This window comes from Physeter macrocephalus, chromosome 13, assembly GCF_002837175.3.
Source record: "Physeter macrocephalus isolate SW-GA chromosome 13, ASM283717v5, whole genome shotgun sequence".
NCBI classification, from domain to species: Eukaryota; Metazoa; Chordata; class Mammalia; order Artiodactyla; family Physeteridae; genus Physeter; species Physeter macrocephalus.
In genome coordinates, this window is record NC_041226.1 from 88,211,439 (window position 1) to 88,226,944 (window position 15,506).

Sequence of the window (15,506 nt, forward strand, 5' to 3'; positions counted from 1 at the left end):
CCTGAAGCCCTGGGTTGGGCAAAGCTGAAGGGTGTAGGTGCTGGCTTAGAGCTGGGGAGACAAGACAGTCCTGTGCTAGACACTCTATTTCCATCACTCAGTCCTCCAACCACCTCAGCAGGGGGGTGCTATTATCATCTCCATTACACAGACAGAAAACAGAGCTCGCAGTGGTTCAGTAACTTGCCCAAACTCATACAGGTAGGAAGGGGCAGTGCTGGGATTTCCGACCCTGACCCAAGTTGGGCCCCTCATAGCCAGAATCTGCACCACGTACCTCCACTCTGCTCTCATCCCATCTGCAATATCTGAAAATGAATAGGAGCTAAGGGTTTCACCACGGAGCAACCTTGGGCGAGTCCTGCCCCTCTCGAGGCCTCAGGCATCACATCTCCGAACCGCGCACAATTCTACAACCTGAAGTCACAACACCTGGATCTTCGAAGCGTCCAGGAAGCTGGACGCTTGCGTGAGGCTGTGGCCCTGGGGCTGGTGGTGGAACCCCAGTGGGGCTGGGTCGAGGCTCCCGACGGCTTCCCGGCTTTCGAAAGTTACCTGGCTGGTGGGGGTTGGGGTTGGGGGAGTTACCGGCTGCGCGCGCGCCGGCCCCGCCCTCAGCCTCTTCAGGCACCTGTGGGCTCGAGGGCCTACTCGGCCGCAGCTGCCGTCCAATAGGCAGTCTCCGTGACCCAATGCGGCCCCGCCCACAGCCTGCATCCTCCAATCCCCGGGTGGCGGTGGGGCCTCTCCCTCGGAGGGCCCGCCCCTCTGAGCGCTTCTTCCGGGTGGGGCCCCGGGCAGAGGCGATGGCGCCATGGGCGCTCCTCAGGCCTGGGGTCCTGGTGCGGACCGGGCACACCGTGCTGACCTGGGGGATCACGCTGGTGCTCTTCCTGCATGATACCGGTGAGCCGGACCCCGCGCGACCCTGGACCCCCCCGATCCCGCGTGATTCCCTAGGTGTTTGGGTCTCACTGAGTCCCTTGCCGAAGCCCAAGAGATCCTGGGATTCACCCTATCTCCTCCACATCCTGAGGCCCCCTCCCCATCTCTCATTCCAAGAGCCACCTGCTTTCTGCCTAATACCCAGTGGATCCCTAATTAATTCCAGAATCTTCCTGATCCCTGCCAGATACCCTGTCTGTCCCAGGACCCACCCGGTGCCCACCAGATCCGACGACCGACTCGAGCCCCCATCTCCCCTGATCCTGGGACCCGCCCGACCCTTCCCAGGAATTGACTCCCAAGATTCCGAGGATCAACTAGATGAAGGACTGGCATCCCGCCCAGCCCTGTGGCCACTAGCTGCCCAAGTCCAGGCTCCCCAGCCTCAGGCAAGAGAACACCGCATAGGGGAGCAGCCTGTCCCTCACATCCTCATCCTTGATTCTCACCCTGGTAGCATTCATTCATGCCATCAACCCCTTTCCACCCTTCCCCCTCTTTACCCGCCACAGGCCACCTCCAGCACAAGTTTTCACCCTCCCTCGCTACCACCATCACAGCCCCCACTCATCATCCCTCCTTGCTCCAGCATAAACCCCTGGACCGGGGGCATTCTCACTTTCCTCCCAAGACCTCAAGTCTCCTCCACTGCCTCTGCCCCTTAGCCTAAAAACCTGCTCAGTCTCCCCATCAGAAAGAATCCCCCCGGTGCAACCCCCCTTCCTTCTCCGCTCCCTTTTACAGTCAAGGGGCACCAGAGTTGGCCACACTCGGCTGTCTGGCTGTCTCTCGCCCCTCGCTGTTCAGCCCCCCGCCTCCCAAAATCCTTCAGTCACCTCCATGGGCTGGACCCTTCCTGGCCTGGGCTCCCCTGCTGTCCCTCTGCAGCATCCCAGCCAGCCTGCCGACCCTGCCCTCCTCTGTCTCTTGGGCATCTTGGACCTGGTCAGCCTCTCCTCCTCTCAGAGCCAGACCCCTCCTCCCTCTCCCCCACATCCAGCCAAGTCTGGCCCCATCAGCCGCCTTACCCCCCTCTGTCCATCCCCTCTTCTCCACCCTTCCTGCCAGTGCCCTTGTCCAGACACGCTCCTCTCCGTGTCCCAGATAAGCCTCCCCTCTGATCCATCTTTTCTCTAGCAGTAAGACGGCTTTCAGAAACATATCTGACCCTATAACCTTCCATGGTTCCCTATTGCGCTCCAGAGAGAGTGTAGATGAACTGCTTCTTTTTTTTATTTTTTGCTGAACGTGAACTTCTCCCTCCTGCACCCTGTGCAGTGGCCACACCTGACCATTCATCAAACTCCATCTCCAGGCCTTCCCTCAGCCAGGGACACACTTCCCACCTCCAGCCTCACCCCTCACCTGCACCCTCCTATGCTGTCGCGCAGCCTCACTCTCCCCCTCTGGCCTCTCCAGCACTGCGGCAGTGGGAAGAGCAGGGGGAGCTGCTCCTGCCCCTCACCTTCCTGCTCTTGGTACTGGGCTCCCTGCTGCTTTACCTGGCTGTGTCACTCATGGACCCGGGATACGTGAATGTCCTGCCCCAGCCCCAGGTAACCAGGGGTCCCAAACATCTCCTCCCCCCAACAGGGAACTCAAGGCCCCAGTAACAATCTCATGCTAGACCCTGTGCTGAGGGCTTTCCTAGGGAATCCCAGGGAATCGTCTCGCCAGACCTAGAGCCCCATCCTACAGTGAGGAATTTGCCAAGACCCAGAGAGGGGAAGTAACTGGCAAAGGTCACACAGCCCCGCAGTCCAGGGCACTCTGCCCCACTCTACCACCTCCATTACACAGGGGATGGATCCCCAAACGTGCACACCCAGAGTTAAGCTGGCCCCCAAGGGAGCTACCCACCAGTGCCCTCTGCCTCCCAAGGGAACCCTATCTCATACTGTGTCCCCCCATTTTCAGGAGGCCAAGGAAGAGCAGACAGCCATGGTTCCTCAGGCCATCCCCCTTCGGCGCTGCAGATACTGCATGGTGCTGGTGGGTGATGCAGGGACCTCCCTGGGAGGGGTCGGGCAAGATTGAGACTCCTTGGCCTCATCCCTCCTCCAGGAAGGCCTCCCAGATGCCAGCCCTGACCTCCCGCCCACATCGTTGGGTCCAGAAGGGAGCCGGTGTTGAGGCCTGACTCCCTGTGTGCCCACAGCAACCCCTGCGGGCCCGTCACTGCCGTGAGTGCCGTCGTTGTGTCCGCCGATATGACCACCACTGCCCCTGGATGGAGAACTGCGTGGGGGAGCGCAATCACCCACTCTTCGTGGCCTACCTGGCGCTGCAGCTGGTGGTGCTTCTGTGGGGCCTGTACCTGGCATGGTGGGTTCCCCCAGCGCCCTGGGTGAGGGGGGGGCGGGCAGGCAGCAGGCACCCACCAGGTGTGGAGAGAGCCGGGCTCCCTCTTCAGGGGCCTCGGACCCTCTCCCAAATGGCCGGCCCACCTGGCGTCCCTGGGGCAAAGCCGCCACACACACCCCCACCAGCTCTGGGTCCCTGTCCCCCTCCTTCCCTGCAGGTCTGGCCTCCACTTCTTCCGGCCTTGGGGGCTCTGGCTGCGGTCCAGTGGGCTCCTGTTTGCCACCTTCCTGCTGCTGTCACTCTTCTCCCTAGTGGCCAGCCTGCTCTTGGCCTCGCACCTCTACCTGGTGGCCAGCAACACCACCACCTGGGAGTTCATCTCCTCACACCGCATCGCCTACCTCCGCCAGCGCCCCGGCAACCCCTTCGACCGCGGCCTGACCCGCAACCTGGCCCACTTCTTCTGTGGCTGGCCCTCGGGGTCCTGGGAGACCCTCTGGGCTGAGGAGGAGGAAGGCAGTAGCCAGGATGTTTAGGGTTGCTAGAGGCTGGGCCACCATCTTGTGCCTGAAAACCAGAGGGGCTGCACCCGGGGGCGTCAGCCCTCCGAGGGCCTGGAGCTCCTCACTCCTGCCCCCTCCTCCCAGGCCTCAGAGTGGAGCTGAAGGACAGAACCCTGCCTCAAAGGCAGAGGGGAGGAAGAGGACCCAGGGGGGCTCGGGCACAAAGGGCCTGGGTTGTGACTTCCACCCTCCCCGCCCCAAGCCAGGCTGCCTCCAGTGCACAGTTTTATAAATTTAATAATCCATAAAGCAAGTCAAGTATTCAAAAAACAAACCAAACTTCTCTTCGCTGTGCCACCCTTTCAGGTCCAGGTCTCGCAGCGGGCCGGGGAGAGGTGGTCGGGAGAAGGGAGGGGAGGCAGCACTTTGCCCGGTGACCGAGCAAAGCCCACGACAGCAGCCCGTGGCCGCCACCTTGAGTCCCAAGGGCTCGTCAATACCAGGGCGCCCAGGCGGGCAGAAAGGCGGGCAAGCAGAGGCTCCAACCGTCTGGGGGGCAGGGGGTAGAGAGCCCGGGAGGCCCTCAGGGCTCCAGGAATTGCTGGGACACAAAGTCGAAGTCCCGGAAGGCAGCCTGTTGGCGGGCGGTGAGGGGGCTGCGGGCATCAGGTGGCGTCAGGGCAGGCGGCAGCCCTGTGAACTCGCCCTCAAAGTAGCGCAGGTCTGTGGGGCCGCAGAGGGTGGGCACGAACGGGGGCCGGACGGCTCGGGCGAGCAGGGCCTGCCAGTCGGTGGTCTGGGGGCAAGGGTAGAGGTGCCTCAGACGACAGGAGCGGCCGCCCCGCGGGCCCTCGATGCCTCCCACTGTGCCGGGCTCCTGGACCACTGCGGCCCTGGCCACTCACCCTGAAGAAAGGCTGTGTCTTGATCTCCTCAGCATCCTGCTCCCCCGCCCCCAGGCGCTTCTCGGGGCACTTCTGGAGGAGCTGGGGGAGAGGACAGGTGCTCGTTCAGGGCGCTCGGGCCCCAGGCACTGCCCGCCTCCCCGTCTCCAGCCTCTCGGGTAGGGATCCCCGAGCCACGAGCAGCTGTCCGCCCAGCCCTGGACCCTGCGCCACGCAGCTTGCGGGATTTTAGTTTCCCCGACCAGGGATCGAACCCGCGCCCCCTGCAGTGGAAGTGCAGAGTCTTAACCGCTGGACCGCCAGGGAAGTCCCTGCGATTACCTTCTGAATGAGCTCAAGCCCTTGCACCGAGAGAAAGCGCGGGTATGGGGCTTCTGCATTGACGATGCAGTCAAACACCTCCTCTTCGGTGTCCCCTGGAAACGGGCACTGCAGGGATGGGGCTCAGCAGGGTACATGGGCCACCCCCACCCCCACCTGACCTGGGGGCCCCAGCAGCACCCCGTCCAGCGCTCACCTCGCCCACCAGCATCTCGTAGAGCAGCACGCCCAGCCCCCACCAGTCCACAGCCCGCGTATAGGCCTCCTGGGTCAGCACCTCAGGGGCCAGGAACTCCGGGGTGCCACAGAAGGTGCTCGTCCGGTCCCCAAAGCCAATCCCTGCAAACCAACATCCACACTGATGCCAGCATGGTGTGTCATCCACAAGAACCTCTAGCTGTAAGAATCAAGCACCCACCCTTATGACCCCATGTACTGAACCTGTGCCGAGCCCTGCCCCATACCCTTGGAGGTGGGAACGGTTTTTATGCCACTTGATTGATGAGGAATCTGAGTCTCAGACAAGCTCACGTGCCAGGGTCACGCAGAAAGCAGAACCCGGTGCCCTCTCCCAGCCCAGGAACTCCCTCTGGCCAAGGGCAAGGGGCTCTTTTACAGCTTTTAGGGCTGGGAAGGACGAGCCAATGTGTCCAGCTAGTCCCTGGAATGAGGGCTGGGAGGCAGATTTCCTGGGAGCTGCCACTTGCCCACCACCCTGCTGGCCTGGGCTGAGTGAGCACGGCTGAAAGACACGGGATCCTGGACAGGAGGCACCCACCTTCCTTACAGAGCCCAAAGTCTGCGATCTTCAGGAAACCCTGGGCATCCAGCAGAAGATTATCCAACTTAAGGTCTCTGAGGGCAAGGCGGGGCAGATCAAAGGGGCTAAGAAGCGCTGAGGCCCAGGGAACAGCGGCCCCACCCCACAGCAGCCCAGGAGGAGGGTAGCATCTGCCCCCTCGCCCACTCCCCCAGCATCTCGGGGGCAAGTTACCTGTAAATGATCTTCTGCTCATGTAAGAACTGCAGCCCCAGGACCACACAGGCCAGATAGAACCTGGAGGGTTGGTGTAGGGGGGAGTTCAGGCCCAGGACTGTGGGGGACAGGGCAGGGAGGCACCAGGATGGCCATGGCCTGGGGACCCCAGATGTCCCTGCCAGAGTCAGATGCGGGCGAGAGACTGGGAGGAGCCTCATGTGTAGCGGGGGTGGAGCTCCTCCAGATAACAGCCTGCCCTTCCTGGGCTCTTAGATCGTGCCAGGCATGACACCGAGCGTCCTCACGCCTATCCTGGCATCCTCCCTGCCGTGGATACCTGTCATGCCTATTTTTCCAATGAGGATCTGAGACTCCCAGTAAATGACCCACCCAGGGTCGCACAGCTAGTGGCCGAGCTGATACGTGAATCCAGGCTCCAGAGCCCACACTCTGCTGGGCAAGACATAACAACGCCAGCTGTCGGTCACTCACTGCTCACCAGTCCCTGTGCTCGGCAATTTCTAAATGTTACGTTCATCCAGGCAACAAGCCTATGAAAGAGTTATCCTTAGCCCAGTTCACAGCTGTATCAACTGAGGTCTGAGGTCACAAATGCTGTGAGGGTTGATAACCAGGATTTGAACCGAGGCCTCCCTGACTCCATGCTCTCCTGCTGATGGGCACCCTGGAGGAAGCAGGGGGACGGCGTCGCCAGGTACAGGGAAGCAGGGAAGGCTCGCTGGAAGAGGCATACAGGAGAGGTGGGAACCCACCGGGCCTGGGGCTCAGGGAAGACGTCCTCATGGATCTGCATCATGAGGTCGCCACCGGGCACAAACTCAGTCACGAAGCAGGCGTGGCTGGAGGTGTGGAAGCAGGCAAGGAGGGAGAGCAGGAAGGGGTGCCCCATGTGGCCCACAGCCTCCAGGATTCGCTTCTCGCAGTACAGGCTGCAAGAGGAGGGCGTGGGTTTTAGAGGGAAGGGGGGAACCCAAAAGGGAATGAAAATCTCCCCTGACTATGCCCTGTCACCCACACAACACCCCTGGGTCACTGGCTCTCAAGTCAAAGTGCCAGGCAGCTAGCTAGAGTGATGGTTCATATGTATCAGAAGCTCACATAGGTCTTTTTTTTTTTTGGCCACGCTGTGTGGCATGCGGGATCTCAGTTCCCCGACCAGGGATGGAACCAGCACCCCCTGCAGTGGAACCGCGGAGTCTTAACCACTGGACCACCAGGGAAGTCCCTCACATAGGTCTTGAACCTGTATGACCACCCTGTTCCCATTTCACAGATGAGGAAACTGAGGTGCATAGAAGAGGGGACCTGCCCAAGGGCACACAGTTAACAGCTGCAGTTGCTAACAAGAGAGCCCAGGCCTGGCTGGCCCCACGGGGTCACCTCTTACAAGCCCCAGTAGCATTCAGCTGCCTTCAGGGGCCACCAGCCCAGGCCTGCCATCCTGGGCACCCTCCACGTGCCCGGATGCCGGGAACCCCCTGGCCTCAGCACACACCTCTCTATCTCGTCCCGGCTCAGCACCTCCTGCTTCTTCAGTGCTTTGATGGCATAGTATTGACCTGTCCCCTTGAACTGGACGAGGAGGACCTGGGGACGAGAGAGAGATTGGGCCCCAGGTGGGCAGTACAGGAGTCTACTTCCCCCACCCACTGCCCCACAGACCCCAGAGTCCCCCTAGCTAACGTGTCAGGGCCTGCCCACCCCCCTCCACTGCACCTCCTGAGCCCACTACCTTCCCGAAGTGGCCCCGGCCCAGCACGGCCAAGCAGCGGAAGTCCTGAAGCCGGGGGGGTTTCCTGCAAGAGAGGGTACAGGAAGCCCCTGGGACAAGGGCTGGGGCTCCGCCAAGGGCCGCTCCAAACCCTCCCTCCACGCCTGGTCCTGGGCTGTCCCCACCTGTGGGGCAGGAGGGGCAGGGGCTGGAGAGGCCGGGTGGGAGCTCCTAGGACTGCCATTTCCTGGGGTCTGGCATGCAGGCGGAGCTCAGTAACGTGGGCTCCGCAAGTGAGAACCTGAGAGCAAGCCAAGAGCTCGGGGCGACGTGAGAACGCCTGACATGCAAACACCCAAGGGAGCGGACAGATGTCTCTCTCAAACGCCCAGGTGAGCCTGCCAGGGGTACCTGTTGGCTGAGGCTGGCAGAGGTGGCTCCAGTCGAGTCCTGGGCTCCATGTGGGGGCGTTTGGTGCTCTGTGAGGGCAGAGGGGCTCAGGGCAGAGGGGGCTTCCTCTCCTTTTTCCCTCCAGCCCTGCCGTCCCCACCCAGACAGCCCCCAGCATGACCAGCCCCGCTCACCGGCATCTCCTCGGGGGTCGGCTCCTGGGGCAGGTAGAGGCGCGGTGGCTTGGGTGGGGATTGGATCTCTTCTCGCAAGGGGGTCTTCTTGGGCGGGAAATTACTGTGGGGAGGAAGCAGACACACGACCGGGCACAGGCGGATGGAATGGGGGCGGGGGTGGACCCACAGCCGTGTGAGACAGAGAGACGGGTCAGAGGGCGAGCAACGGGGACAGGCACTGTCTGCATCTGGAGGGAGGTGACTCCACAGAGAAGCAAGCAGCCTGGGGCGAGGCTCCTCACCTGGGCGAGGCAGGGTCGGCGGCCCCCCGGGGTGTGGCTGGGGTCTGGGAGCACCCTTTTGGGGGGCTGATGGTGCTTGGGGAGCTGCAGGGGGGCAGTAGGCTCATGACCAAGCGCCCCCAGGCCGCCATGCTGAGGTTCATCTGGGAAGCCCTCAGGAAGTCCTGACCTGGGGCAAAAGGGGGCTCAGTCCCGGGATCTCCTAAGGGTCCCAGCCCTGCTCCCTCCTAACCAGGCTTCTCCACTCCACACCTCTGCGTTTTGAGAAAATGCGCTTCTGCCTCTGCAGCCGGGGCCTTCTCTCAATGACAGGGTCACAGAAGGTCACCTGTGGGGGCAGGGGCCAGGGCTGAAGACCACTGCCCTCCCACCCCACCTGCCACGGGCACCTCCTCAGCCTCCAGGCTCCCAGCCTGAGCCCACGTCAACAGACGCAAGAGCCAGAAGGACTCAGAGAGATGGCTCCAACATCCTCATTGGTACCAGGGGGGAAACCGAGGCCCGGAGAAGAGAGGTGGTCCAGGGTCACACACGCGGCAGGGCAGTCAGGACAAGGACGCAGGCCGCTAGGCTCCCATGAAGTCCTCAGAGAGGGGCTGGGAATCCTTCCTTCCTCTAGATCTCCTCCCTCTGGGCCTCAATTTCCACTCCTATGTGTGGGCGCAGAGCACAGTCTCAAAGGCCCTTCTTTGCTCTAACGGAGCCAGGGGCCCACGAGGTCAGAGGGCAGGGGCCAGTGGGCACCTGGGCAAAGAGCAGCCCCTGTGGCACCAGGCTGAGGGAGAGCTGGTGACAGGCATTGTCCAGGAAGTCCTCCAGCCTCAGGAAGGCCACGCCGCACAGCTGCCGCCAGTCCCGCCAGTGCACCCCAATCTCCAGCTCTCGGGCCTACGGTGGGGAGGCCAGGTTGAGTGGTGGAGCGTGGCACGAGCCACTGCCTGGCCGGCCTTCCACCCCACGGCCCACGGTCACCCCTGTCCACACAAGGCAGCCTCACCCGCTCCAGGGGGACGACAAAGGTCTGGTCCCAGGACTGCTTGGCCACAGGCCCCCAGCCCGTCTGGCCCACAGTGCGATTGTCCACCTTCAGCACGGCCAACACCTCACCTGTGGGGCCAGAGCCGGGGTTCAGGGCAGGCCGGGAGCGGGGGTCCTTCGCTGTTCCCCAGCTTCCCATGCCCCCTACTCACTGGCCAGCTCGCCTCCACCACGCTGCTGCTTGGCCCTGCTCCAAAGCCAGCCCTGGGAGGGGCTCCCGGCCAGTGCGGCCACGGGGGAACGTCCAGGCACAGCTGTCAGCAGCTGCTCACAGCCCAGGAGGTGGACCTGCAGCGTCCCTGTCAGGGAGCATGGTGGGGGGCCATTATCAGGTGCCATCCTCCAATGGGCCCCTGGGACCCCAGGAATGCTACCTTCTCCTGGAGGTATAGCTAAACCCAGACCTTGCCCACCTTAGGCCTCGGCAGCCACCTGCCACCCTTGGAGCCGGCCAACTGGTCCTCCCCTCCTGCACACTCTCTAGGTGTTGGAAGAAGCAGGGACACACAGGCAGAGGAGTGAGACTCAGACCTCAGCCAGGTTGCACGGGAGCACAGCGCGTGGCGACACACCGCTCAGGGCTCGGGGCCTGGGAACGGCGCCACGGCAGGGATGAGAGCCCGGGGAGGAGCAGGAGGCCTGGCTGGTGGACCCGTCCCACCTCTTCCCTGGGCCTGTTCCCCATCTGTACAGCGGCAAGGAGCGCCAGCCCAGCCCTACCTCCTGCAATGGGTACAAGCGTGTTTTGCCAACCAAGCAGATTCATGTTAGGGTCATTAGAGATGTGTCCCTCAAAGGGTAGAGGAAGCAGTGGGACTCTGGCCGCCCTTGAGGACATACACTGGGCCTAAGAGCACCATTAGGGAGTCTGGGCCTGGGGTTTACACTCTGAGAGACCTCATAAACCCAGGCAGCGCCCAGGGTGGGAAGATCATCTTAGGAAGAACGACTGGAGGAATATGGGTGTTCAGCCAGAAGACAGGATGTGCGGTGGCCCCAAGTACCTGAATTTTAGGCCATTTAACAAGCCCTCACCCCCACCTTCCCCAGCTTGTCTACTTGGCTAACTCACCTAAGCCCTTCGAGGCCAAGCTCAGACACCACCCCCTCCAGGAAGCATTCCTTGATTCCCCAAGGGCCAGGTGAGGGGGCCCATCCAGCCGCTGTACTTCCCCTTCTCAGCTCTGCTCACAATGGGATGGGGCCCGTCTACCCTGCATCAGCTCTGTGTTGGCAGGGGCTGGGCTCTCTAGTTGGCACCGTGTCCCAGGTGGGAAGCTCAGGGCTTCCAGGGTTGACACTGTTAGATTATTTGGAGGCAGATCCAGCTTGGGATAAAGAAGAACTTTCCAGCAGTCCAAACTGCCCAGGACTGGGTATCGAGGCCTTCCAGGGCTATGAGCTCCCTAACACTGGCACTTTTAAGCACTCACATGGTTCCTCACTTAAATAATAGCTCCACCGACTGAGCGATCTCTGTGCCCGCACGGTGCCGAGCACTTCACGTGCAACAACTCACTGCAGTTTCGCAGCAACCCTAAGAAATGGGTGCTGTTATCACCCCCATTTGACCCAGAAGGTCACCTGCAGGGGCAGGGGGCAGGTGTTCACCCCCTCAGAGTGAAAAACTGAGGTCTGGAGAGGGGATGTCACTTGCACAAGGTCACACAGCTAGGGGATGGTGAAGCCAGGATTGGAAGTCTTCTCCAAGTTTCTTCCCCACTGTGTTTCAGGCTCCTCCCTGGAAGGGAAGGAGAGCTCTGAAGTAGGAGGGACTCCCGGGTACCTGTCATGGCGGTGGGCTTCACGAGTGTCCCTGAAGGCTGGGGGTCCCCAGACACAGCAGTCCGCAGCTCCCGGGCCACTCTGCCACGCAGAGGGTGGGCAGGAGGCAGTCCCTCCAGCAGCTGCTCCAAGGCCAGCCGCAGGAGGTCCAGTTTCTGGGAGGACTCCTGGAGCTGGGCCTGAGCCTGCAGAAGGGATACAGGGCCATGGGGTAACGGCGGGGGCAGTGGCTCAGGCCACCTGGAGACACCCTGGATGTGCCTCCTGTTTCCTCATTGCCACCCCTCACAGCCAGTCCAGCGGTGTCTCCCGCCACAGCAGAGGGTGGTACCACTCAGAAAGGAGCAGCAATGGGCGGGGACCATGATCTGACCTCGGCTAGCACCTTGCGGTCCTGCGTTCGCCGGCTACCGAGCAGCTTCACTACGTTCTTGGCGCCCTCGGCCACGGCAGCCTCGATGCGTAGCCGGTGCCGCAGCTCCTCCACCAGCAGCTCCGGTCCTGGGAGGAGGGGGTCAGCCCTCAGGCCCATGCCCCGCTCCGCCCTGCCCATCCCCACTTCTCAAGGCCTCACCTGGCTCAGGGGACCCGCTGGCCTCCAGGCTGCTGATCTTCATTCGTAGCAGGGCCACCTTCAGCTGGCTGTCCTGTAGCATCTGCTGGGCGGCTGCCAGAAGCTTCCTCTCCTATGGGGTTGTGACATATGCCCCCTCAGGCCAGGACTAGGCCAGAGCCTCCCTGGTCAGACCAGGGACTGGAGCAAGCCTCCGCCATCAGTCCAGCATTGAAGCTAAGCCTCTCTCGGTAGGCCAGATACTACAGCCAAGCCTCCCTTTTTAGACTAGGTCTGGAGCAGACCTCCCGCATCAGACTAGACAAGGGAGGGCTAAGGTCAAGCCTCCCTTATTAGATCAGGGTGAGCCTCCACATCATGCTGGGGGTTGGGACAGGTTGGGAGTTGGGCTGAGATTCCGCCTTAGACTGGTGTTTTGCCTTCTCTGTTAGACGAGGGGTTTGAGCCACGCCTTTCCCACCAAGCTGAGGTTTAGGGTTCTGCCTCCCCCGTCAGACTAAGGGTGCGACTGTCTCTCTTACAGGGTCAATGGCTGGGTTGCATGTCCCTATCACAATAGGGGCTGGTGGTGGGGTGAACTGGGAGATTGGGATTGACATATATACACTAATATGTATAAAATAGATAACTAATAAGAAACTGCTGTGTAAAAAAAATTCAAAAATTAAAAAAAAAAAAAGAATAGAGTCTGGATCACCACCTTCTCTAATAATCTGAGAGCCAAATCTCTTCCCCTCAGATCCCAGGGGCCTCACCTTGGAAGTGCCACTGGCATACGTGTGGGTCATATTCTCGGCTCCCTGCTTGACCTTCAGCTCTACCCGCAGCTGCCTCTGTAGAGCCTCCAGGTGTCGGGCCCTTGGCTGCTCTGCCAGCGGCCAAGGTCCTGAGGCCGCAGGTTCTGTGTGCAAAGAGCGTGGGGCTCATGAACCCCTCCCCCAGAGCCGACAGCCCCTCATGGCCTAGCTCTCTCCTCCCCGCCCCTCCTGGGCAGGGGCTACAAGAGGAGGCTCTGAGAGAGGTCAGGGCCAAGGCCAAGGAGCTGGGTCAGCCTGCCGCCTGCTGTCCCGAGGGGCCTGCTCAGATTCCTCACTCACCAGCTGGGCCAGGCCCGGGGCCAGGCAGCAGGATGCGGGCATGCAGCTCCCGCAGCTCCCCGTGCAGCTGTTCCAGGCGGCGGTTGGAGGACCGCAGCAGCTGCTGCACGTGGCCCAGGTGGCGGCGGTCGGTGGCTACCCGCCGCAGGTTCTCCATACCCTCCTTGATTTTCAGCTCCTTCTGGATGGCCCGGCGGATCGCCTCTTTCTCATCCCCTGGGGGCCACTGGCCCGCCCCAGGCTGGAAAGGCAGAGGCCTTAGTCCCCTCAGTCCCCACCTCATCACAGGCGGAGGGGGAGGGAGGCAGGCGTGGTGGGCACCCAGGACTGACACACACAGTTTGGGAAGCACCTATGAGCTTAGAGCTAACATCCCTAAGCCAGATGGAAACCCCAAGGCTATTTATCCAGCCCATGCTCCTGTCCTGTGCCATCAGAGAGAAGAGTAAGGGGAAAAAAATTGTTAATGTTTACATGGTGTTCTGTTCTAAGAACTGTGCAGACATTAACTTGTTGATCCTGACAGCAACCCCATGAGGTAGGTGTAGTTATTATCCCCATTTTATAGATGAGGAAACTGAGACACAGAGAGGTTAAGTAATTTGCCCAAGGCCACAACACAGGGAAGGAGATGCACCATCATCTCTTGGGCCCCAGCCTCTCCCTGCCGACGGTCACGCTTACATCAGGCTGCTCTCAGTCTGGGGTCCAGGCTAAGGTCTGGGGACCAGAAAAGAGGCCCGGCACTGAGAAGGGCCCCCCCCCACCACCACCCCCAAGGTCACGCAGACAGGGCAGCCCGTGGCCTGAGTAGAAGCTAGGGCTGTTCCCCTGACCTTCCGACACCCCAGCTGGCAAAGCAGAGGCACAGAGGGGCTGAGGAGGTCTCCGGGGGCCCAATCCCAGCTCAGCTCCTGGGAGGAATTAGAAGCCTCTCTCACTGCTTCACCCCAAGTGAGAGCAAGAAAGAGGAAAAGCTCCTTCCCAGCGGCCATTTCAAACCAACGGGTGCCGCTGCTGACCTCAGCCCAGGGTAACCCATGATGCCCCCACCCCAGGACTGCCTCAGAGCCCTCACCTTACCTCTCGGCTCTCCATCTCCTGAGCCCAGTGGAGCCTCAGGGACCCCCACCCCAGGCCTCCGCTGGCCCTCTGGCCCTCTGTCAGAGGGCAGGGGCGGGGCTCAGGAAATCCTTTGAGGGCCCTAGGCCAGAGGGCCAGAGCCAAAGGCCTGAGCAAACAAAGATCCCACGGAGCTGGGGGCCCGGCACCGGGGTCCTGAGTCACCCAGCAGCCGCTGCTGGGCGGAGGTTAACAGGAAATCGGAAAATGTGTACAAGCCACGGCTGGAACAGGCAGAGGGACCTCCGGAGGAAGGGGGAGGGAGGCGACAGACGCAGCCCTGAAAGTTGCCCAAGGGGTGGGGGCACTCTAGGAGTCTTGTGGAGAACACTTCACCCGTGACCAGAGCCCGTGGTCCTGCCTGCTCCGGGCTGGAGTCCTGCCAAGTGCGCACACACCTCTCCCTTTCGGCTCCGCGGCTGGGGCGCTATCTTGTACACGAACGTCCCCACCCCATCTGCTCTGGGCTAGTACCCCACCTCTCCCCACCCCCCAGCAAGACACACAGCCTAGTGTGTCTTATTGGGGGGTGGGGAGAGGTGAACCTATTGCCAGCTCCGGCAGGAACCCCGCCCCCTCGCCATTTGGTCTGGAACCCTGTGTACCCGAGGGTTCCCCCGGGAACTGGGTAGGCCCCTCCCTCTGGGGTCCCCACTCCCCGCCTGCCTGTGTGCTCGCTCTGGGAAGGAACCCACGACCGCGAGGGAGTGGCACCCTCCGCCTGCCGCACACATTCCTCTCCCCTCCCAGGACCCGTCCCTAGGTGCCTGCACGGCCCGCCTTTGCTTTCGCAGCGGATGCACATCGGCCTTAGAGTGCTACCTGGAAGAACAGATTTTAGGAAACTTTGGGGCCCACCCTGGAGGCCCTGACTGCGGACTCAGACGTACTCATGGGCAGGCCTGGCTGGAGGCTCTGATTCACTTGGAAGTGGTTTGGGGACGTTTCCAGGAGGCAGGAACGACTTACCCCCAGTGCTCAGGTCTGCCCTGCGAAGGTGTAGGGGGACGCAGGGCAAGGGCTGGGAAGGGACACGGGGAGGGGCTGGGGACGCGGCCGGAGCCCGGGGCGGTGAATGAGGCTCCCCCCACCCCCCGGCCCGCGCCCGCGGCCCGGACCCTCCGGGCGCCGTTCACCTGCTGCGGCGCCCCCTCTTCCATGGCGCCACTCGGGCAGCTCGGCCCCTCCTCTCGACCACTCCGGTTCCGGAAGCCCCGGCCCCTCCGCCAGGGCTTTCAAACTTGAAACTTCCCGGGAAGCGGCGCCGGAGTCGCGGGATCGGGCGCCCCCTCCCGAGGTCCGCTGGCCCTCGCGGGACCTGGGATCAGCGCCG

At 62.0% G+C, this 15,506-nt stretch overlaps 2 protein-coding genes across 5 annotated transcripts; one reads left to right on the forward strand and one right to left on the reverse strand.

The window, feature by feature from the left end:
- The first annotated feature begins 770 nt into the window (after positions 1-770).
- On the forward strand, positions 771-4,050 carry ZDHHC12 (zinc finger DHHC-type palmitoyltransferase 12). 2 transcript variants are annotated; one of them, XM_028497728.2, is made up of 5 exons: positions 771-906; positions 2,365-2,501; positions 2,863-2,937; positions 3,104-3,270; positions 3,467-4,050. In XM_028497728.2, the coding sequence occupies exons 1-5, from the start codon at positions 807-809 to the stop codon at positions 3,783-3,785; spliced, it is 798 nt and encodes a 265-aa protein (XP_028353529.1). In that variant the 5' UTR covers positions 771-806; the 3' UTR covers positions 3,786-4,050. The 2 variants fall into 2 exon arrangements, with proteins under 2 accessions (XP_028353529.1, XP_028353530.1); XM_028497729.2 differs by lacking the exon at positions 2,863-2,937.
- A 144-nt stretch (positions 4,051-4,194) lies between these two features.
- Positions 4,195-15,506, reverse strand: PKN3 (protein kinase N3). Of its 3 annotated transcripts, none has more exons than XM_007103787.4 (22): positions 15,310-15,491; positions 13,052-13,292; positions 12,710-12,855; positions 11,955-12,066; positions 11,754-11,881; positions 11,382-11,565; positions 9,748-9,894; positions 9,555-9,664; positions 9,302-9,445; positions 8,810-8,885; positions 8,558-8,726; positions 8,274-8,376; positions 8,101-8,168; positions 7,711-7,774; positions 7,474-7,565; positions 6,731-6,907; positions 5,973-6,035; positions 5,757-5,833; positions 5,175-5,317; positions 4,979-5,086; positions 4,658-4,738; positions 4,195-4,548 (listed from the first exon to the last, which is right to left on the reverse strand). In XM_007103787.4, the coding sequence occupies exons 1-22, from the start codon at positions 15,331-15,333 to the stop codon at positions 4,336-4,338; spliced, it is 2,670 nt and encodes an 889-aa protein (XP_007103849.2). In that variant the 5' UTR covers positions 15,334-15,491; the 3' UTR covers positions 4,195-4,335. The 3 variants fall into 3 exon arrangements, with proteins under 3 accessions (XP_007103849.2, XP_028353528.1, XP_023982023.1); XM_028497727.2 differs by lacking the exon at positions 15,310-15,491 and adding an exon at positions 14,135-14,212; XM_024126255.3 differs by having other exon boundaries at positions 4,460-4,551; positions 4,705-4,738; positions 15,310-15,506.

Coding starts and splice junctions, on each gene's coding strand:
- PKN3 (XM_007103787.4), bottom strand. CDS start 15,333: ATGGAAGAGGGGGCGCCGCAGCAG. Junction 6,036..6,730: donor TTCCCTGAGCCCCAGGCCCG/GTGGGTTCCCAC, acceptor CCAACCCTCCAG/GTTCTATCTGGCCTGTGTGG. Junction 5,834..5,972: donor GAGCAGAAGATCATTTACAG/GTAACTTGCCCC, acceptor CCTTGCCCTCAG/AGACCTTAAGTTGGATAATC.
- ZDHHC12 (XM_028497728.2), top strand. CDS start 807: ATGGCGCCATGGGCGCTCCTCAGGCCTGGGGTCCTGGTGCGGACCGGG. Junction 2,502..2,862: donor ATGTCCTGCCCCAGCCCCAG/GTAACCAGGGGT, acceptor CCCCATTTTCAG/GAGGCCAAGGAAGAGCAGAC. Junction 3,271..3,466: donor TGGGGCCTGTACCTGGCATG/GTGGGTTCCCCC, acceptor CCTTCCCTGCAG/GTCTGGCCTCCACTTCTTCC.